This window comes from Saccopteryx leptura, chromosome 3 (genome assembly GCF_036850995.1).
Source record: "Saccopteryx leptura isolate mSacLep1 chromosome 3, mSacLep1_pri_phased_curated, whole genome shotgun sequence".
Taxonomy (NCBI): Eukaryota; Metazoa; Chordata; class Mammalia; order Chiroptera; family Emballonuridae; genus Saccopteryx; species Saccopteryx leptura.
The window spans coordinates 337,954,409-337,978,702 of NC_089505.1; the positions used below are offsets into that span (position 1 = coordinate 337,954,409).

Here is a 24,294-nt window from a genome sequence, read left to right on the forward strand (position 1 = left end):
TTGACCAATGGATTGGCACACAGTACTTTTTCATTTAGTTTTTTCTGTGACCTCTGAAGTTCAAAACTGATCATAATTTTTTGTTGCATCCCTATTGAATGGATCACTAATAAGTATTTGTGAACCCACCACCTCAGTCCCAAACTGATATTTACTTATGTCCCCTGCTGCTTCTCCAAAGAAACACTCCATTGTAATGTTGACTTGTTCATATTCTTGGTAGAAGGAAGATTTTTCAGTTATGTCTGCCTCAGCAAAAAATGTTCATTGTTGAACTTTATAGCTATATTGTATCATGTAGTTTACTGGGGCTGTTTTTTAGTCAGTCTTGTTATTAAAATTCATCCATGTTACCAACTGTGCTGTAGTAGATTCATTTTCATTCATGAAGACTATGTCATTAAATAAACCACCATGTATTTTTCTTTCAATGGACATTTGGATTGTCTTCATTTTTGCTAAAAACAATTCGAACAGTACAGCTTTGAATAGTTTTATTATTTCCTAGTGCATACATGCAGGTGTTCTAGGAGATACACCAGGACAGAATTGTTCAGTTGTAGTGATGTAATTGTTCAATTTTACAAGAAAATGCCAAATTATTTTCCAAAGGGGTGTATTAACAAACTCCTACCAAGCAATGTGCAAGAGACCTCAGTCCACATCACCTCCAATATTTAGTACGGCAACTTTCAAGTTATGCTAATCAATAGGATAGAATTGTGCTCTTGGTTTGCATTTCCCTGGTTAAGCCTCTTTCCATGTATTATATTTACTGGTCACACTTTCCCTATAAAAATGCCTGTTCAAATTGTTTGCCCACTTTTTATTTTTTAAAAAGATTTATTTTTAGATAGAAAGGCAGCAGAGGAGTGGGAAGTATCAACTCTGTTGCTTTTTGTATATGCCTTTGCTGGGCAAGCCCAGGGCCTTGATCCAGCAATCTCAGCATTCCTGGTCGACACCCCATCCACTGTGCCACCACAGGTCAGGCGACTTTTCTTTTTATTCTCTTCTTGTAATTTTTTTCAATTATGTTGTCTCAGTTGCTTGTCTTTTCACTTCCAAATATTTAAATTTATTTCTATGTAGCTGGAATTTGTATCAAAGTTCATTCATTGATTCTGAATTGACATAATTTAACTATGCTACTTGTGTCCATTTTTTCCTTACTAACTTCAAGAGCTTTCCTTACTAACTTCAAGATCAGCAAGTACTTATCCACATCTTATGATCACTCTGAAGTGTAAGTCAATTCTCCTGGATTTGATTTCTGTGCATGGCATGGTTAAACAATACAAATGGCATTCATTCATTTAATTCACGTTACTTTTCTCCTCTTGACCCAGAAAATTCTCTGTGGTATCTACTCCCAGACTAAACTGGTCATTAATGTGAAAACCTGTTTTAAATAAGTAATCTTTATCCTCAATCTCCTTGCTAGGAAACATGATCTACTGAGCAGATCCACAAACTGTTTTGCAAACTATAGTTAGAAATAGATTTTGGCTTGAAATGCAGTTGTACACACCCTTGTTTTCCCATGTATGTGCTCCCCCTTCCGCTGCAGACTTTAGCAACACAGACACTCTGAATCATATAGCGCATGGGAGTTCTGCTAAAATGCTTACTTCTGGGCTACAAACTAAAGAATTGTAATCCTTGAAATTTGGTGCTGGGTAACAGGCATTTTAAACAAGTTCCCCTTAGGGGATCAAAGCATTAAAAGTGAAAACCATAGCTTGTTTTTTAGATAAAACATAACCTATTTTTTTTCTACACTCTCACAGAGCCCCTTACCTGCATGCTCATGGAAGCTGCCTTTTAAGTTAATGCCTTTGTACATGCTGTAACCACCCATCTGGATCCCATTCACTCAAGTCTTGAATCACACATAATTCTGAGAAATCTTCAATATAACAGCAGCTGGCCCAAACCAACATCCAATAACAGAAGAAAATGTAAGCACCTACTTAAAATATTGATAGGTTTTAAGTTCTGAAATTGGAAATTGACTTAATCTGACAGTCTTGAACATTAGACAAGGGTAGGCTTTCAAAAATTTCATGGAATGGACTCAAATAAGCAGTTATTCGAGTCTCTAGCATCACCTAGGTATTAGTCTTGTCTAAATATATCCACTCTTAAACATACACTTGGCTTGTCCAACAGGATGGCTGAAATTCTTATAAATTGACTAATTTTGGTACCAGCAGTACAGGGCAGGTGCAGATGTTTCCCGAACAGTTGGCCTATCAGAAGTTCTGCTATTCCAGTCACTTTCCAAGCTCACATATTCCAGAACTTGAAAGTTGACATTCATATATATACAGCTCAAAGGATCCAGGTGAGTAGCATAAGATTTGCATGTACACAAGCAACTGTTTTAGGGCCAGTTTATGGGTGTCTAAAGCAGATCTACTGTGATGAGTTTTAAACACCGTTTTGTCATCCATCTGCCTGTTTAGATGTTTCTTTATATGCCTACCTAAACCCAGAAATAATTGATTTTTAGGTCGCTAGTCTTATAAAACAGCTGGAGTTAACCAATGAGATTTTGACTGCTATAAGACACACTTAAAGATAAAAACTGATGTAATTTCACATTTAGAAAAGGATCCAAATCTAGCCAATTTACAAGTCCCCAATCTCACCCAATTTAAGACTAGGTATTTCAATTCTACCACACTGATTTCCTATGTGGTATGACAAATATAATAAAGCCATGGAAGATTTTACCTTTGTCTATGGGAACATGTATGGTTATCTGAGCACATAGCACCAGTTAGAAAGTCCCTAACATATTGTGGGCTCTCATGCAGTAACTCAATTATGACATACTTGAATCCAAGTAATGTACCAATTTCCCCTAACGGAGATGATATAACCCATTGACACAATGCTGCCAATGCTGGAAAGTCTCAAACTCCTTGTATGTCTTCAGTCTATGCAAGATTTTTAACTATCAAAATCTTGTATCTGCATTCAGAATCTCTGCAAGATTTTTAAACATCTCATCATTAAGTTCCCCCAATTATTTTATCAAGGTTTCATTCTCAAGTTGAGGTATGACCACAAATAATCTAAGATTGCATACTCCAAACTGGCCTAAATTCTAAAATATGCTTTGGGCCATGGCAGAATTAACTATATTGCATGGAAGACAGAAAGAAAAAAAAAAATTTACCCTCTATATTTATACCACTTGACACATATTCTTTTGAACCTCTTACCACCTCCACCCTCCCCAACATTTCCATATTTCTGGCACAAAGGAACATTAGAGCTGCAGCAAAGTCCATACTTTCAACAACTTTAGAGTGGACATGCATACACATTTCTTATAATTCCAATACTATACACACACACACACACTGTTGCATTCTCCAAATTCCTTGAACTACATGTTGATAAAAACAGACATGAAGCCTGGATTTGGGACAATAAAGAAATAAATTACAAAAGTTTTATTTTTCAAATCCAAGGCAAAAAAAAAAAAAAAAAAAACCTCTCAGGTTAAAATCATCTATTGGGAATTACTATGTAGAAACATATGTATTAACACCTAGTATTAATGAAGAATTATCACAATTTATTTCAGAATCAAACTAGTTTAGCAGATGACTGACATAAATAGGCAAATGTGACAAGCTTTAAATTTTACTTGTAATTTACTTGAATGAGATCCATCTCCTCAGTCTAGTTTAATTCTCCTAAGCTATGGTTTATTTCATGTCTTTGGCCTAGGGGTCAGGAGAAATTAATAAAAAAAAAGCTGTGAATGAGGATGCACTATGGTGTCCCAAATGAATGAGATCTTTTCTCCTTGAAAGACCCCAAGGCTTCCATTGCACTTTATTTGAATGTAATATTTGGGACAATTGTCCCAAAGGGCTGATATTCCCCAATTAATCTGAGGTCATAATAAGACAAGCAACAGAACAGTATTTGGGATTTCGGTTTTTCAACCTCATCATCAAGACTCACTGCCTCCCATCATCAATATTTATTGAGCATTTACAGTGTACTAGGCACAATAGAACATACAAGAAAACATTGTCCCTGCTCTTGAGGAGCTTACATTCTAAAAGAAAAATAAAATACACCTCTTTTAAAATGGTATTGTTGTTTTTGCAAGATTTTGAAGAAATAGTTGGTAGGGTGAGCTTGGGTATAACTTAGCCCCATTATTTAAAGAAAGGAAGGATTTTAAAGGTAGCCAATGATAAACCATTCAGGATAGGTAGAGTTTTACAGGGAGATAAAACAATCGCATTAGCTTAAGGAGAGATTTGCTGCAGTAAACAGGATGAAGGAAATAGTTTGTGGGATGCAAGCAAAGGAAGCAAGGTAATCCTTAGACATTGATTGGAGCCAGAAAGATCATGCAGCCTTTTGTCCAAGTACATGGCCACCAAGAAGGAATAGTTGGTGACAAGACAGAAGGCTAAAAAAGGTAATCCTGTGCACCTGACAAGTAGAAAGAATAAAGGATCAAAGTCAAAGGCAAGCTAGAAGAGTATCAAGAAATTCTTAAAAACAAAAGTGATTTGGAAGCACAAAACTTACAGTTAATGCTACCCAATGTCATGATGGGCCAAGAACATTGTGGCTTCCTCAGTTAGAAAATGCCATACTAAAATTTTAAATGGAACACATTACGTTTTTGAAACCAATCCCCCCATGTCTGAAAAAAACAAAACACTTTTTTTTCTCAGGAGGGTGGGGGGTAGGGTATGGGACATAGTTGGGAACAGTAGTTCTATTAGTAGTATTTTGTTATGATAAACTTTGTATTTAAACTTGGTAAAAGCCCATTAGCTGCCAAGAGGGAATAAGGATTTCCAAATAATGTACAATTTCCTTTAGAGAAGTTTCAGAACCAAGACTAACTACATGAAAAGCTGTAGAGAAGTAGTTGAAAAGTCCATTCATAAAACTTTTATTCCACTTACATGAACTTAATACACGTGTTCGTAACAATTATGCTTAGATTGTTCATGAAAATTTCATAAGACATTAAACAAAGCTAGCCATCATCTCAAGTTATTTCCCTGTTAACTATTTTTACAGCACATGCATGTTAGGCAAGTATCAAAAAAAAAAAAAAAAAAAATCACAAAAGCAAAAAAAAAAACCCCCAAAACCTAAAAAACGTTAAATATATGGTTTTTTTTTATTTTATTTTACTGCTGTGCTTGATATACATAAAGTAACGGATATCAAGCAATTCATTTTACTGCATCTTTACTTGTACATTTGTTCTTAGGTTGCCTAAAACATTTAAATACAAATAAAATGAGTGTAGCAAAAATAATGAAAGCAAACAGCAGGTAACTTTACAAATAATGGAATGTGAACCGTTTCTGCCCTTATCCAGAGTAAATTGGGTCACAACTAAAGGAACACTTCTGCAGCTGTAGTCAAAGGTGTGCACATTGAGATTGAGTATTCCACAGATATAAACATTCAGCATGTATTATCCATGGGATATCCATTTCTACTACAGCCCTCTAAGTGCTCCAAAACTTAAAAGTACCCACAACAACTACACCTGTGTCTGGAACCAATTCAATTATCCCTTTTATTCCCCATCAGGACAAACCAATATGTAGGCAGTTTTCTTTGCTTAGACATGGAAGCAATTTTAACACTGGCCCTAGTGAAGCCACAATGTACCAAAAGTACTATGCCAAACAGTTTTAACTTGTATAAAAATTCCACATCCCCACATTGGCCACCTCAAGATGAAAACATAACTCCCTAAATGTTAACTGGCTCTACTCCCCTAATATTAAACATAAAAACCACATGGGAAATATAGAAATTCAAATAGAAGTAACATAAACCTGTCATAAATCGTAAACAAAAACTATTTGTGGGACAGCATGGATGACAAATGGTCTACTGTGTAAATTTTAGAATGAGGCAGACAAAAGTTTGAAGGCCGGTTAATTTTCTCCTCCTTCTCCTGCTTCAGCTTCGTCTCCTTGGGTATCCGATGTCCACAACTGGTAAAAGAAGGAAAGATTTTTCAGCACGTTTCAGTTAAAAAAAAAAAACACTTAATAACTATTACAAGGTACAAATATGTAATCAGTTTTTGTTAAAAGGCCTTCTTTAAAAAAAAAATGAGCAGCACTGAAGATAATTTCAAGACATAAACACCTCAATATATATTTTTCTTCCTGAATCATTTTATAAACGTGGTAAGTACATAGCAGAGATGTCTTCAAATAAACAAAGTAAAATACAGGAAACTCTTGGTTAGTCATAAAAAGTAAAGAGAAAACAGAAATTACAGAAGTGCTAAGTATTAATAATTATCAGAATATTAGATTGTCTTGAACAGCTCCAATGAGAGATGGATATACAAGTTTAGTGCCACTAAACCATCATCTAATTTTGCCTATACTTAAAGAAAAAACTTTGACTCCTCACCACTCCAGAGAATCCCATACTCCATGAAATTCAAAAGCCAGGATACTGAACTAAAATACAAATTTAGCTTTTCCAGTATCTTTAGGTTTGAAAAATTTATCTAATTCAAAATAAACAGATGAACACAAACCAGTATGGTCAGAACCAAAACTAAGAGGTAAAAACTGTATTTTTCCAAAGTGGCAGAATTATAAATTCTATTAATTTTTTTCATTAATGACAGCTTTTCTTTTCAGAAGGTTAAAGAAGTATTTCAGTTGCTTCAAATATTAACATTTTTTACAAGTCTTACCATTCTATAATTTTAGAGATAATTACAGATTCAAGATGGCTTTAAATTTTATATTGCTTATATATTGAAAAATTAAGTGAAAATCAGTATTTATCTCCCAAATCACACATTTATTAATGAAATATATCTCTGGCCTGGAAAGGAGACTTCTTCCAAGGTAAAACAGCTAATTAACTTCGAGAAGCCGGTCTGTTCCTTATAAACAGAGAGTTTTGAAAAACATGCGATTGTCTTCTAACATCTCTTTCCAGATCTAATCTTTAAGAATTATTGAAGGTTATATGTAAATATGAAAAAATATGATACAAGACATTTTTCCTAGAATTATGGTTGAAAATATCTGGTCAACCAGATCCTAACTCAAGCTCTAGGGAGTTTGGGAAAAAATTCTTCACTTGACTGATAACTGATCCAATCAACCTATAATGATAAGAATTGATACAGCCAAGGCTCACAGAGTGACAAAATCAGAACCTTAAGTTTTTTTCTCACTCACTTGTTGCAAAATCCTCTTCACATAGTAATACAGATACCAAAATTCAGCTGAAACTATATTTCAGATTAGGCCCTCTCAAAAGTGATGACAATACAACACAGCAACCAAATCTCCAGTTTTATCTCTAGGAAGGACAGTATCTCTTTATTTCAAATGGGGGGAGGGTGTCTTTATATTAAAATTAACTAGCAAATTGCTCCTTTCACTTGATATATAAGATTCATTCCTTAAGAAACCATGGCTTGCCTGACCAGGCGGTGGCGCAGTGGATAGAGTGGACTGAATGAGATGCAGAGGACCCAGGTTCGAGACCCCGAGGTCGCCAGATTGAGCGCGGGCTCATCTGGTTTGAGCAAAAAGCTCACCAGCTTGAACCCAAGGTCGCTGGCTCCAGCAAGGGGTTACTCGGTCTGCTGAAGGCCCACGGTCAAGGCACATATGAGAAAGCAATCAATGAACAACTAAGGTGTTGCAATGCGCAATGAAAAACTAATGATTGATGCTTCTCATCTCTCTCCGTTCCTGCCTGTCTGTCCCTGTCTATCCCTCTCTCTCTCTGAAAAAAAAAAAAAAAATTAAAAAGAAACCATAGCTTAGTCTCTTGATTAAAATAAAAATCTCACAAGTTTGCAGGTAGCCCCTAATTACACTTTTAAAAATAACTTTAAGCACTTAGTAATAAAAAACAAGTACACAATACTGCTTAAGAAACTCTTTGTGGAGAACATTCAATACTAGAATACAGAACTGGTTTAGGAAATTGGCAGTGGACTAGAATAAAGCTGGAAGAAGTATAATGTAGAAAATGATTTACAGTCCCCAAGAAAAGACCCTAAAACGAACAAAAACCAGTAGCACTACACTATAATCTTCATTTCTAGCTCTTCACCTGACACACAGCAAATACTTGATCATTTTTTCACCTAACTTCAAATTTAATGTTTATCTGAAGAATGGAAAACCCTATGGAAGAAAACAAAACAAAACAAAAACATTAACAAATTGCACTGTGTAGACTTTATTTGGATGCCAATTAAAATTTAAAAGCTGTTAAAAAGGATAAAAAGAAAAAATAGAGACAACTGGAATTTGAATACTACGGACTATTTAACACAATTAAGGGGTTACTGTCAGTGTTTTCAGGATAACGGCAATGTGGTCTTTTTTGGCAGGGAGGGTCTGGAGTATACCAAGGACAAGTAAGAACAGTTTACTAAGAAACTAGACCAAACAGACTTCTATTCTGCAGAGTATCTGAAATTTTATAAGTGAGTTATTAACATCCTACCAGACCTGTTTTATGGTCAAAAACCCCATTTTTAATGGAATTTAAACAGAAAGACAACTTCAATATACTTTTAACACTAAAAACTAAACTCTTCTCTGACTAAAATGAAAAAAATGAAATCACCCAGATTGGAATAGAAAATGGCCATGTGTCTAAGAAGTCATAAACCATGGATTACAAAATTATTTTAACAACAGATATATAACTAATAAAACTGAATATCTTTTAAGTCCTTGGTCTAATCTTTCGGCTTCTATAAGGTGATTTTCTTCTATTTTAACAGCAGAAAGGATCTTGTATTTAATAATAATAAAAATAATAATACCAGAAATATTCCTTGGAGTAATCTATAAAACAACATTATCTCTTCAATTACTTTAAGTATTAATAATGCTATTATGTACTCACTGTCAAGTTGTCTCTCAGTAATTGCATTATTAGCGTGCTGTCTTTGTATGACTCTTCACTTAATGTATCGAGTTCAGCAATGGCTTCATCAAAAGCCTATGATTTAAAAAAGTACATTTCAGTGCTCAAATAATAAGGATCGCTATATTCTATACAACAGGTAAAATACATACTGTCTTTGCAAGAGAGCAGGCTTTCTCCGGGGAGTTCAGAATCTCATAATAGAACACAGAGAAGTTAAGGGCCAGACCCAATCTGATAGGATGTGTTGGTTGCATTTCCTTTTTGCTGATTTCAAAAGCTTCTTGGTATGCTTGTTGTGACTGATCCACAATCCCTGGATAATAAAACGTTTACATCAAAATGTATTGATAAAACTTGCACTTCATCTTCACCCCTCAAGCCAAACCTTTAATATCCAATGACAGGTGTCGTATAAAAATTTAAGCTGTAGCAACCTTAAGTTGAATGAGGTTCTTTAATTTAAAGAATAAGCTTCTGCTGGTACACTACACTAACTGGTTAATCACAGGACAAAAATGACTCTAAATCATCTCAGTACAGCGGTGGTGCAATGGATTGAGCGTCAGCCTGTGATGCTGAGGGCCCCAGTACGAAGTCTCTAGGTAACGGGCTAGGGTGCAGTCTTGTTGGCTTAAACCCAGGCTGGCTAGAGTCCTCAAGCCATGGCACATATGAGAAGCAATCAATAAACAACTAAAGTGAGGCAACTACAAGTTGACGCTCCTCGTCTCTCTCTTCCCTCCGCCCTTCCTGTCTCTCTCTCTTAAAAAACAAACAAAAAAAAAACCCCAACAAAAATATCTCAGTATAATTGCATTGCTGTACAATTATACTGTCACCACTATTTCTTAAAGCTATGAGGAAACATTGTTAATGCATAAAACTGGCTTTTCAGCAAGCATACAAATACCAGTATTAGAGAGTAGATATATATTCTCAGGACAAAAAAATAGAGAAAGTGATTTACTGTTCATGTAGTGTTCTAAGCAATTAAAAAACATCAAAAAACCAAAATAAAACCTACCCCAAAACTGTGCTTACATTTTAAAAACTGACCACTTTCCATAATGTTACTTTATACAAGCTCAACAAACAGGTTGAAAAAACAGCATACCTTTCTTGTCATCCCCAGCAGCAACCTCAGCCAAGTAACGGTAGTAGTCTCCTTTCATTTTCAAATAGAAGACTTTGCTCTCTGCTTGTGAAGCATTGGGGATCAAGAACTTTTCCAAGAGAGACTTGGGAAGAAAAGAAAAGTCACAATAAGAATAAACATTTACAAAACTGAGAGAATCTGATTTTCTTAAGGGCATACTATAGCCTAGGTTATAATATTTAAATATGGTCATCATTAATAATGCAACTGTTGAATGCAGTAGGCTCATGAATTTGTGGCTTAAAAGCAGAACTGCTTAACAGCAATACTTAAAATGTGAAGTTAGTGTTCAGTTCATTATTTAAGGTTTATACCTTTGGATATCAACCTTTCCCCTTTCCCACAGTGCTATATATTTACATGTAAATATAGACTGAATGTTTCAATGACAGTCCATAACATTTTCTAACAAGCTGGCAAACTTTCCATTTTCAAGGTAGCCATGATTATTAAAATGAAAAGCAAAACAAAACAAAAAAACCATTAGAGATGAATCTTTTAAAACTGGAGGAATATGACTTAAGCAGAAACCAATAATGTAACAAAACTACCAGGATAACTGGTAGTTCTTTGTAAGAACACAATTCAAGCCTGACCAGGCGGTGGCACAGTGGATAGAGCGTTGGACTGGGACGCGGAAGACCCAGGTTCGAAGCCCTGAGGTCGCTCCACGTGAGTGTGGGCTCACCAGCTTGGGCAAGGGGTCACTCACTCTGCTATAGCACTCCCCCGCCCCCCCCCCCCCCCCCCCCCCGTCAAGGCGCACATGAGAAAGCAATCAATGAACAACTAAGGTGCCACAACGAATTGATGCTTCTCATCTCTCTCCCTTCCTGTATGTCTGCCCCTCTCTGTCACAAACAAACAAATGAAAAACACAATTCAACTAATACAGGGGTTGGGAACCTATGGCTCCCGAGCCAGATGTGGCTCTTTTGATGGCTGCATCTGGCTCGCAGACAAATCTTTAATAATAAAAAAAATATAACGTTAAAAATATAAAACATTCTCATGTATTACAATCCATTCATTTTCTACCGCTCTTGTTCATGGTTGTGGGTGGTTGGAGCCACTCACAGCTGTCCTCTGGGACAACACCAAATTTATATTGGGTAATGCATAACGTACACGGGTCGTTGTATGGCTCTCACGGAATTACATTTTAAAATATGTGGTGTTCATGGCTCTCTCAGCCAAAAAGGTTCCCACTCCTGAACTAATACTTCAAACAGGTAAAGATGCTCAAAGGAGAAGTTCTGTTTTTCCTAACTAAATAAGATAGTGGTAGACTTATGAGAATCACAATTTTGAAGAGTAAACCTTTAATTTCATTAAGTGATTTTTAGCTAATCAGATACATGTTTACAGGTCACTCCAAACAGGATGAAAACTTCATCCTCTATACTTTTGTTTATAACAATCTAAATTTAAATCCTTACATGCTAATGATTATATTTCACAACTCACTTTTAGCAAAAAATGAGATCATTGTGTTGGGGGAGAAGAAACAATACACTAGTGATTTTTTTATAAGGGGAAAAGAACTCCACCAGTAAAAATAAGCAAATGTTAAAAAAACAAAAAGTCCTCTCACCACCCATTTCCTCTTACTAAACATGCTCTAGGCATCAAGGTGAAAATCAATCTTTAACTAGGCTTAGCCACAAATGGTCAATTTTTACAAGGAAAAAAAGTATCTAAAATTCTTGGTTTCTATTCTTCTGGCAGTCATCCAGTAATTTAGTCTCATACAGCACCTACTTTAGTGTGCAATGTAACATAAATATGCTTTTAAATAACTCTAACTTTTTATGTTTGCCCCACTGATGTTCCAATACTGAGTGGGTGAGTAAGCCTTAACCCTCTCCTCCCTCCTCTGTATGAGGTAAGCTAAGACACCCAGATGAAATGAGTAGTGGCCAAGCTGGCAGTAGGGCTAAGCTGCACTGTATTATAAAGAAGGGAATCAATGTGACAGAAGTCGACCTGAAATTCTACTTTGATTATTAACCGATATTTAAAACTACTGGCCTGAAATCATAAGAGCACTTTAAGACAACAAAATTGTTACTGCACCACACCCTTACCTTCATATCAAAGACCTCTCAGATACAAAAGTCTTTTGCCCTTTGAACAACATGCTCTTTGGGGAATGAACACTCTGAACATTACAGATGCTCTTTAGGGATATGCTTCAAATAAGAGAAGATAGTTCTATCTATCTTCATAGTAAGTGGATTTTTTTTCATTTAAAAAAACAAGCAGGCCTATTCAGGTAATGCATTATTCATTCAGCTATGGGACATGGTATATAGCACAGTGGCTTCAGTATAGGTTTAAACTGTGGCTATTCCATACTTTTATATGATAAATTCTATTTTTGATTGGCTAAGCTAAAGGTTAGACTATGAAGTGTAACTAAAGATAAACAGTGAGTGTAGTGTGATTAACTAGAATTAAAAAGTAACTTCAGCCTGACAAGTGGTGGTGTGGTGGATAAAGTGTCAACCCGATGCTGAGGTGGCCCGCTCAAAACCCCAAGGTCACTGGCTCTGAGTGCAGGTTTGAGCAGGGTACTCATCCAAATGATCCTAAAGCTCGTCAGCTTGAGCCCAAAGGTCACTTGAGCAAGGGGATACTGGCATGACTCCGGTAAAAGTATGTCCAAGAAGCATAACTAACGTGCAAAAGCAACTACAAGTAGATGCTCTTAACCTCCCCCCTCTTTCTCTCTCAAAAAGTAAATAATGGCAGAAAATACAGAAATTTAAATAAGGCTTAAGATAGAACTCAATTTTGAACAGCTCTCTGGCTCCTTTACATATATTGAAGATAATAAGATACTAATACCTTCAAATAAAAGAATAGTAATTAAGCGTAGCCATAAAACCAATTCTCTATCTAGGCATTTCTATTTCATATTTTATAGCTTCAACATTGTTTTTCATTCACTTATTCTCCAAATGCATTTTAAATGGATGTCACTGTGCTAGGTACTGAGAATATAATGATAAGCAAGATAGTCTTTAGTTTATGGGTATGTGGGTCCAGCAGGAAAGACAAGTGAAAATAAGAACAACACTGCCTAGTCACATCCTTCACTTTTCAATTATTTTACCTAACCCAATCTATAATATGTTTAAATGCAGACCAAAGCGTGCAGTAAACTTCAGAGTATACATCAGAAAACTTTGTTATTTAGAAATGGTGTCAATAAATGTTATGAGAATTAGTAATCCATTTTTTATTAGTAACTTCTGTATCCCTAAAAACGTTGTCTTACACAAAAATAAACTCAGAAAAAAATTTAAAAAAAAATTTTTAATTGATTTTAGCAAGAGAGGAAAGGAGGGAGAAAAGGAAAAGGAGAAGGAAGAACATTGATCTGCTCCCCTGACTGGGGATTGAATCAGCAACCTCTGGGCTTCAGGACAATGTTCTAAGCAACCGAGCTATCCAGCCAGGGCAGAAGGATTTTAAACTAGCAGGTAAGCACCTCTTCCCCCCAAGGTGAACACCAATTAGCAACTACATCTGAACAATACAATAACAAAAATAACTTTAAAGCTATTATACCCAAGACCTACAGGTAACAGGAGGTGAGACAACCTGCTTATTGGCCTAACGATGAACCAAAAGGACCAAGTATCAGTAGTGGCAAATGTTTCCTAGAATTGAAAATGAAACTTTCCCTAGTCAGGTAGCTCAGTTGGTTAGAGCGTCATTCTGATACACCAAGGCTGCGGGTTCAATCCTTGTCAGGGCACATACACAAGACAACCAACAAATGCACAGTTGGGAGAACAAATAGATGTTTCTCCTCTCTCTTGGTCTCAAAAAAAAGGAAAATAAAAATCCATCAAAAATTTTTCTTTTAAAAATTAAAAAGGAAAAAAAAAATCAATGCCTGTAGTGGCGCAGTGGATAGAGTGTCAACCTGAGATGCTAAGGTCCCAGGTTCAAAACCCCAAGGTCACCAGCTTGAGTGCAGGGTCACTGGCTTGAACCCCTTGGCACGTATGAAATGCAATCAATGAACAACTAAAGTGATGCAACTACTAGTTTGATGCTTCTCATCTCTCTTCCTCTCTCTCTCAAAAAGAAAAATTGAGAAAGCAAACTCATCAAATATGCACACATTAAATGTTCTTTGTATGTCCATTATACCTCAATAAAGTTGACAATGGGTAAATGGCATACTTTTGTATGGATTAAAGATTAAATTTAAGCCTGAGCAGGTGGTGGCGCAATGGCTAAAGCATCAGCCTGGGACACTGAGGAGCCAGGTTCGAAACACTGGGGTCGCCAGCCTGAGTGTGGGATTACAGACATGACCTTATGATCGCTGGCTTGGATGAAGCCGCCCCTGCCCCGCGCCCAGGCATGTGAGAATGCAATCAATGAATAACTTAGGTGCCACATCTATGAAGTTCATGCTTCTCATCTCTCTCACTCGGGGGTGGGGTGGGGGAGAGGTTAAATTTAAAGGGACTGACCTGGCTCAGAAAGCTAACTATGAAAGAACAGAACTGTGTAGAGTGTCTCCAAAAATGGTCTCCACCAATTCTCCTGTCAATCCTGTTCACGTATGTCACATCTACTCCAGTTAAGAGGCAGAATTTATTTCCATTCTCCAGAGTCCCAACTTACTCTGTTGACTTGCTTTGACCAACAGAATGTGATGGAAGTGATGGCTGTTGCAGTTCTGGGCCTAACCCTTAAGAGGGCTTGGCAACTTCCCCTTTTGCTCTCTTGGAGCCCTGAGCCAGCATGCAGAAAAGTCAAACTACCTTGCTGAAGAAAAATGCCAAGTCAGCTCCAGTCATAGCACACGTTAAGTGAAGCCATTTTGTTATGTTAGCCCCAGCTGAATGCAGAGAGCAGTAAGTGACCTCAGCCAATACTGTGTAAAGAACTGGCCAACAGTCTAGGAAAGCCACAGAATCACAATAAGTCATTGTTTTAAGCCACTAAGTTTTGACTGATTAACATGTTATGCAAAAGATGAAAAAGAAAAAAAAACATTTCAACAATAAACATGACATTTTTGACATTTCAATTAAGCATTCTGTACTTATTATTTAATTTGACCCTTCCATAATTTTACCTATGAGGTAGAAACTACAATGACTCCCATCTTATAAAAGACAATGGGCCCCAGCAATGTAATATAATGTCTTTAAAAACCACAGGTAACTCATGAAGCTACAACTCCAACTAAGCCATCTGACTTGTACTACCACTATTACATTTTCTCTACTTCAATAGGTGATATGCCTACTAAAAAGGACAATGTGATTCCAAGATATTAATAAACTTAGGAAGAAAGTTAAGGAAAATGATTCCGTTCTACACTGAGTAAATGAAATCAGATCTAGAGTATATTATTATTGTTTTTTAGTTGTACCAAGACAGGCCTTTTCAAACTGGAAAATATCCAGGAAAGCAAGCAAGAACGATGAGGAATTTAGAAACTGTCATTAATACTGAAAGACTATGATATGAATGGCTTATCCAGAAGATAAGACTAGTTAAGTTTAGCAAGGGGCTGATATCTGCTCAGTATGAGAAAACTTAGCATATTTCCCCATCTATAAGACGCTTCCATGTATAAGACACACCTTAATTTTGGGGCCCAAAATTTGGGGGAAAAAAAGTATTACATAAAGTTACTGAGCTCAAGTTTTATTCATCATAAAATTCTTACAACTCATCATTTGTCAAAACTCCCATCCATTAGCTTGTCCTCATCTGTGTCTGATGACGAATCACTGTCTTCAACGAGTGCAAAAATAAGTGCAAAAAAGTGGGAAATGCAAGTAAAAAAAAAAAAAATACAACCACTGTGTAAGACACCCAATTTCTAGACCCCAAATTTTTCGGGAAAGGGTGCATCTTATACATGGGGATATATAGCATGTGAATGGTTGAAGCTTGGAACAGGCCAACCAGTCAAACAGTGAGTTCCACTCTAATCATAGAGATTTGAAGGAGAAATGTGAGAGAATCACTTAGGTGTTTTGTAGATGTACTCAAAACTCAAATAGAAAATAAAGATTGAATTAAGTTGCCTGACCAGGCAGTGGCGGAGTGGATAGAACGTCGGATTGGGATGTGGAGGACCCAGGTTTGAGACCCCGAGGTCACCAGCTTGAGCGTGAGCTCATCTGGTTTGAGCAAGGTCGCTGGCAAGGGGTCACTCACCGGCTTGAGCCCAAGGTCACTGGCTTTAGCAAGGGGTCACTCGGTCTGCTGTAGCCCCCCGGGTCAAGACACATATGAGAAAGCAATCAATGAACAACTAAGGAACTGCAAAGAAGAATTGATGTTTCTCATCTCCCTCTCCCTTCCTGTCTGTCTGCCCCTCTCTCTGACTCTCCCACAAGAAAAAAAAAAGATTGAATTAAGTTAATTGTAATAATAAACAAGTGGTTAAATATGTTAATTTGTCAGACTAACCAAAGGGGAAAAAAAGCTTAATTTTATAGATTTGAAAGTCAGAGAAAAGAGGGAAATACAGGGAGAAGACTAAGATGTAAAGAGTAAGGAACAAAAGGGAAACAAAGGAAATACTACTCATCAAAAAGCAGCAGTGATATGGAAAAAAAAATGGAAGCAAGCAAAATAAAAAGTGGAAGGGAAGAAGGACTAAATAGCGATTTTCAAAATATACAAAAATTTAAGAGAATATCCTGCTAAGAATGCAATGCAACTTCCTAAATTTCATTCATCCACAGTAGTACAATGAAAACAGTGATGACTCTGGGACATGTAAGAAATATAAACTTAAAAGGGATACATGGCATAACAGGGGATGAATAGAGGGGAAATAGATGGTGATGGAGGCAGATCTGACTTGGGATGGTGAACACACAATGCAATATACATACAGATGCCGTGTTGTGGAATTGGGCTCCTGAAACCCATTAATTGTGTTAATCACTATCACTCCAATAAAAAAAAAAAGTGGATGAGGCCTATCACAACTTCTACAAAGGTTAGGATGACTACTGATCTCCCTTCCACTTATAAAAGTCTTCATATAACATAGTACATTAACTTTCTAATCCAAATACAATTTACAGTGGAAAAGGTTTTCAGGCCTTACATAAAATTTAAGACCACCTTACACTCAAGAACCAAACTGAAGCTACAATTTTAATTCAAAATTATTTCCTCAAGCAATTTAAAAATCTGTTTCTGAACATAGCCACTGTCTTTTAAAGATATTATGGGCAATGTTTTCAAAACTGCCTTAAGATGAATTTGCTAAATTAGAGTTAATGCACATAATGACTATATACAGTACACAAGATTCCACTAGAAGCCCATATCCAATGCCTCTCTGTAAATGGTTTATAATCCAGAGCTAAATATATGATTCTGGAGAAGGAATCGATCCTTAATCCAATCAATAAGCAATCTACAACATTGGTACAATTGATATATAAGGTCAAGTAATGATTTTCCCAAGCCAGTTAATTTACCCAGGGCAGAATACATTAACAATAGTCTTCATAGCACATGCCTTGATGCAAAGATGTCTATGTAACATTAATGCTTTGACTTTAGAGTGTATAAAAATGAAGAAACCACATAAACCGGCAGGTCATATAGTTCTGACTGCCCTTCCTTGGGTAGGTTCAAACTGCCCCCACTAACAAGAAATAAAACATAAACATTCAATCCTGATAGTGGACAAATTATTTACACTGAAAGGTTTATGAACTGAAAATCCATCTCTAGTCTAGTGATACAGGCAGTCCCTGGGTTATGAACGAGATAGGTTCTGTAGGTTTAAAAATGGTTAAGTATTTACATTCACAGAAAGGTAAAAATAAAAACATCTGAAAAGTTGCATGTAATAGGTAAATGTACCTGTTCCAACTTACATACAAAGTCAACCTAAGAACAAATCTACAGGACTTACCTCGTTTGTAACCCAAGGGCTGCCTGTATATCTCCTTTCATTGGTTCTTTAGTATGATTATAGCTTGAAATTAACAGGAAGTATAAAACATCAAATCTTTAGGTAACACTTTGACTAGATAGAAACCACGTGAAACACTAAACTGCTATCTGCACTGGTGGCACTTATTGGAGCAATAGTTTGGTGTAAGAGAAACAGTATAACCTCTAAAATTAGGTTGACTTTGAACTTCACTGTCATCAATCTTGAGATCTCAGGCGAGTTCATCTCTCAGAGCCTTAATTTTCCCAGCTGTAAAGTGAAAATGAAAATCTACTTCAAAAGTTTGCTATGAGGTTTAAATGAAGAGTATAAACAAGAAAGCAACTGATCACAGCTCCTGACAGAGTTGGCATTCTACTCATATGTAAATAGAAGATCTGGGAATCTGGACATTCAAAAACCTGTTTTTGTACTCTGAATGTTAGTACTGTACTTTACTTTGGGTTAGGCAATTTAAAATTTCTGTAACCAGTAAAAGTGGTGAAATAGCATACAAAAAGTTTTCTTTTAAAAACATGGTTGCCTGACCAGGTGGTGGTGCAGTGGATACAGAATCGGACTGGGACGTGGAGGACCAGGTTCAAAACCCCGAGGTCACTGGCTTGAGCGCAGGCTCATCTGGTTTGAACAAGGCTCACCAACTTGAGCCAAAGGCCGCTGGCTTCAGTAAAGAGTTACTGGTCTGCTGTAGACCCCCAGTCAAGGTACATATAAGAAATCAATCAATGAACAACCAAGGTGCTGCAAGGAAGAACTGGTGCTTCTCATCTCTCTCCCTTCCTACCTGTCCCTCTCTCTGTCACAAAAATACACACACACACACACACACACACACACACACACACAAAACGCACAGGATTAAATCATATCAAAGGACAAGAGATATTTCTTCTTTTTACAGCAGACTTGTAAAGGGCACAGACTATGGAGACAGACCACCTACTGCCTAATAAATTCAAATCCCAGTTCTCTGTTTACTAGCTGTGTCACCTTGACAAAGTTCTGGAATCTCCCTGCCCAGGTTTCTCATTTGTAAAAAGTAGTAATAGCAGATACAGTACACAAGGTAGTTGTGAAATTAAATATATAGAAAACATTTAGAACAGAAAAGTGGAGGGTAAAACAGTCCAGTCTGAACCACATTCCCTAACCATTTTCTTTCCTGCAAAAACAGTACACTATCTAAGAAAAACCCTCAGTAGTAACAATGAATGCTCCATATTTGTGGTTTAAAAGTTTTTGGCCTTAAGATAACTTTATACTCGTAAAAATTTTTTAAGAAGGCTGTCGAAATCAAGGCAGTACATAAAAGTTTTCTAAAATTCTCATTTTTGTTTCAAAGCTTGAATTTTATCATTAATCATAAATACCATTTATTTTCCTTTAAGTGACATGACAGCCTGACCAGAGGGGTGACGCAGTGGATAGAGCATTGGCCTGGGACGCTGAGGACCCAGGTTTGAAACCCCAATGTCGCCAGTTTGAACTCCTCGGTCAAGGCACATATCAGAAAGCATAGAATGTGCAACTAAGATGCTGCAACTATGAGTTGATGCTTCTCATCTCTTTCCCTTCCTGTCCCTGTCCCCCCCCCCCAGGAGGGAGGTATGGAAGAAGGGAGGGAGGGAGGGTAGGAGGGAGGGAGGGAGGGAAGGAAGGAGGGAGAGAGGAAGGGAGGTAGGGAGGATGAAGGAAGGGAGGGAGGGAGGGAGGAAGGTAGGGAGGTAAGGAGGTAAGGAGGTAAGGAGATGAGGTAGGGAGGGAGGGACATGAATAGAATGCAAATTTCCAGGATACAAAATAAGGCCTAACAGAGATTACCTGAGGTGGTGGGATATCATAAAGTTTTGATTTTTTACTGTATATTCTATGCTGTATAACATCTAAATTTTTCAGAGCAAGTATAATTTAAAATAAAATTATGATTTTACAGCCTTTTCACATACATATACATTCTTAACCTACTTATTGGCTACTTAAAGACACATTTTGCACATATTAGGCACTCAAATATTAAACCATAGGTTAAATTATAATATATGCATAATTTGAACAGCTTCATTTAAATATAACAAGAAACTAAGAACTATCTTAAGAGAGTGAAGGAAATTAATCTTAGGTCAACATGCTGAAAACTATCAAAGGTTCATCATCTTACCAAACTTCAATAAACAGTTAAGCTAAAACATGATAAAAATTATTGGAAGTTGATACTTTGTTAGGTAATGCAAAATAGTGAATGTTCTGCTTCTCATAAGACCTTAAATTTCTCAAAAATTATATATACTATATATCCTGATACGCTTCCAGCAGTCTTGGATAAGCTCCAGGTACCTGTCTATACAATCCTGCAGGAGGAGGCTAAGGGAGACAAAACATTCATCAGAGATAGGGAGGGAGGGCAGTCTGAGGCAGCATGGCAGAGTCAATTTGTTTGCAAGTCAGGAGGCCTGGATTTTGGGACTAACTCTGCTACCAAGGAGAGTGATAGGAGTTTCAAATACAAAATCAGTCGTGAGACCTGCATCCTAAATCTTCTTTTCATTATAGCATTAATTTGAAAACCTCCCTTCCAATTTTATTCCAGAAAACCTTCTCAAATACAAATGAACACTTGACACCCCATCACTATTCCTTAGGTTTTACTTTTTAAATTCAAGGTTACTTTTTCTTTCTTTCTTAATTTGTAGACTAAGGGTCCTTAGACTAAACTAAAAAAATTAATAAGTACTCACTATCAAGGGTTTATACAGATGCTCTTCAACACAACAGTTATAACAACATACCAATAAACCCATCATAAGTTGGAAATATAGTTAAGTTGAAAATGTATTGCTGGCTGGTGTCTCAGCAGTAGAGCGTTGGCCTGGTATGTGGAAGTCCTGGGCTCGATTCAGGGTACACAGAAGAAGTGACCATCTGCTACTTCCTTCCACCCCTTCTCTCTCATTTCTCCTCCTGCAGCCATGGCTTGAATGAATTTGCACAAGTTGGCCCCGGGCACTGAGGATGGCTCCATGGCCTTGCCTCAAGAGCTAAAAATAGCTCAGTTGCTGAGCAACTGAGCAGCGCCTATGATAGGCAGAGCATTACCCAGTAGGTGGCTTGCCAGGTGGATGGTCTGGGTGCATGCAGAAGCCTGTCTCTCTGTCTTTCCGCCTCTCACTTAATAAAAAAAAGAAAATGTACTTTATTTTTCACTCCATAATATGCACTAATGCCCCCCCAAAAAAGTGGAGGGGAAAATGCCTGTGTGTCTTATGGAGTGAAAAATACAGTATTTTATTAAACACACCATTTGGTTCAGAGTATTTTTTTTTCTTATTTTCCTCCTTAAAACCCTAGGTGTGTCTTATGGTCGCGTGAGTCTTATGGAGTGAAAAATACAGTATTTAATACATCTAATCTACCAAACATCACAGCTTAGCCTATGTTACATGTGCTCAGAACACAGTATCTAAAAAACGTGGGCAACACCGTACATCCTGTAAAGTTCTGGTTGTTTACCCTCGTGACTGCATGCCTGACTGGGGGTTGTGTCTTGCTGCTGCTGCTGCTGAGTGAGCATCATTACAAAGTATTGTAACTACACATCACTAGCACGGGAAAAAGACAAAATTCAAAATTTGAAGTGTGGTTTCTCCTGAATACACATAGCTTTTATACCATTGTAGAGTCAAAATATTAACTCCAACCATTGTTAAATCAAGGACTGCCTATATATTTTAAAAATAGCCACTTGCCACTATGCACGCAAATCACTGAGCTGTGTGTCATTTGGACTTGCCAATTAGGATATACATGAAGCCAACTAATAAATATATTTCAAAGGAAAATTACAAGTTACAGAGCTGGGATATCTAATGTCCTAACTAAAGGGTTAAGTAACAAAAATATATCATGTGTCTCCTAATATGATGTACCAAGGAGGGTATATGATATCACTTGTGAATTCTTACCCAAAATGCAGTTTAATCATGACAGACAAATACAAATTGAGTGACATTCTACAAAATAACTGGCCAGTGATGTTGAAAAAAATCTCAAAATCATGACAAGCGAAGAGTGAAAAACTGATCCAAAACAAGAGAGGTAAGGAGATATGAGAAGGAAAAGCAAAATGTGATCCTGGGTTGAATTCTGAACCAGAATTACAGTGGTATAACTTGTGGAAAAATTCTATAGGTTATTAGTTTATCAATTATTTTATTAACATACTGAGTTTGATTAACACTTGGGGGATCTGGTAAAGAATATATAAATACATGGGAAATTCTAATGTTTTTCCACGTTTTTAAAAATCTGAAATTATTTCAAAATGAAAAGTAGTGTTAAATTTAATTTCCATAAAGATAAATATATATGAAATGTCATTAACAAATAGTAAATAGTCCTAGAATATCAAAGCAACGGAATCAACCACTAACAAGACATTTATGGGACTGCAACTTAAAAATATAGCCGAGGTAACAGTCTCCTTTAACTTGACCTCACCAAATATGTGAGTGGGAAAGACCAAAGTCTCCATAACCTAATCCTGTTTTAGACTGTACTATCATGGCCCCTCTTCCATGAACACAACAGATGAAGAGAGAGATTAGGAAAGATACCCTGCTTCCATACAAATCATGAACAAAATATGACGTAGGTTAAAAGGGAAATGGTAGTGTCTGACTGGTGGTGGTGCAGTGGAAAATGTCGACCCAGAATGCTTAGGTCAGCTGAGGTCGCTGGTTTGAAACCCAAGGTTGCCAACCTAAGCATGGGTTTGCCGGCATGAGCATGGGATCCTTCTTAACAGGATCCCAAGGTTGCCAGCTCGATCCCCAGTCAAGGCACATATGAGAAGCAATCAATGCACAACTAGTGATGCAACAAGTTAATGCTTCTCTCTCTCTCTCTCTCTCTCTGGGAAAAGAAAAAAAAGGAAATGGTGGCAAGAAGTACAAGGGCCTTCTGCCTGACCAGGCGGTGGTGCAGTGGATATAGCGTCAGACTGGGACACAAAGGACCCAGGTTTGAAACCCTAAGGTTGCTGGCTTGAGCGCAGGCTCACCAATTTGAGTGCAGGGTCACTGGCTTGAGCGTGGGATCATAGACATGACCTCATGGTCGCTGGCTTGAAGCCCAAGGTCGCTGGCTTGAGCAAGGGGTCACTTGCTCTGCTGTAGCCCCCTAGTCAAGGCACATATGAGAAGCAATCAATGAAGAACTAAGGAGACCAAGGAGCCACAACGAAGAATTGATGTTTCTCATCTCTCTCCCTTCCTGCCTATCTGTTCTCCTATCTGTAAGTCTGTCATTTAAAAAAAAAAAAAATACAAGGGCCCTCAAATGTAATTCTTGTTATTTCATTTAAGTATAGAATCCTAAAATCTAGTCTAAATCTGCAGGCATAGTTTTAGATATTATGACAACCCCCAACCCATCCATCACTCCTAAAACCCATATAACATGGCAGAGTAAATTTGGCAACATGTCATTTTTAATAACATCCTCAATAAAAAAATTTTTAAGTGAGAAGAGGGGAAATAGACTCCCTGCATGCGCCCAGACTAGGATCCACCCAGCAACCCGTCTGGGGCCGATGCTCAAACCAACTGAGCCACTGGCTATAAGAGAAGAGAGATTGGAGGAGAAGAGGGAGGAGAAGAGGGAGGGGAAGAGAAGCAGATAGTTACTTCTCCTATGTACCCTGACAGGGGATCGAACCCAGGACCAAACTCAGGACATCTGCATGTCAGGCCAATGCTCTACCCTTTGAGCGAACCAACCAGAACCCTCAAAATAGAAAATTTAATTCCAATTCTATAACACATTGTAGGAAAGGTCAAATTTCTAGTCTTATAAGATTCCCATGTGCAAAGAGGAATTTCCCAGAACTTTCACTTTATTCTATAAAGCCATTCAGCCTTTTATCTTTCCTAGATTTTAAAAATCTAAAACAAATCAGGCTATTTTTTGTTGTAATAGGGGCCCATCAAATTGGAAATTAGTCTCCTACTCCCCCTTGTGGCTGGAATGGCTTATTTCCCCTTCAATTGTAACCATCCTTTGCTTTCAACCACTTAGAAAACTGCTCCCCATCAAAAGTGCAATAACTGGAGTGATTTAAAGAACTAATTTAGTAGATATTAGCAGACACTCTGACTTTAAACTCACCTTGTGCAATGTTCGCCTAAGAAAATAAAATTTTAAGTGATCTATAAATGAGGTC

At 37.2% G+C, this 24,294-nt stretch overlaps 1 protein-coding gene across 2 annotated transcripts in view; it reads right to left on the minus strand.

The window, feature by feature from the left end:
- Positions 1-3,991: 3,991 nt before the first annotated feature.
- The window catches only part of YWHAZ (tyrosine 3-monooxygenase/tryptophan 5-monooxygenase activation protein zeta), a 35,888-nt gene continuing 15,585 nt past the window's right edge, over positions 3,992-24,294 (minus strand). For both annotated transcript variants that reach the window (XM_066379245.1, XM_066379246.1), the window contains exons 3-6: positions 10,064-10,187; positions 9,099-9,262; positions 8,926-9,021; positions 3,992-6,011 (exon numbers count right to left, since the gene is read on the minus strand). In XM_066379245.1, coding sequence (XP_066235342.1) covers positions 5,952-6,011; positions 8,926-9,021; positions 9,099-9,262; positions 10,064-10,187 — 444 coding nt within the window. In that variant the 3' untranslated portion in view covers positions 3,992-5,951. The remainder of the gene's footprint in view (positions 6,012-8,925; positions 9,022-9,098; positions 9,263-10,063; positions 10,188-24,294) is intronic.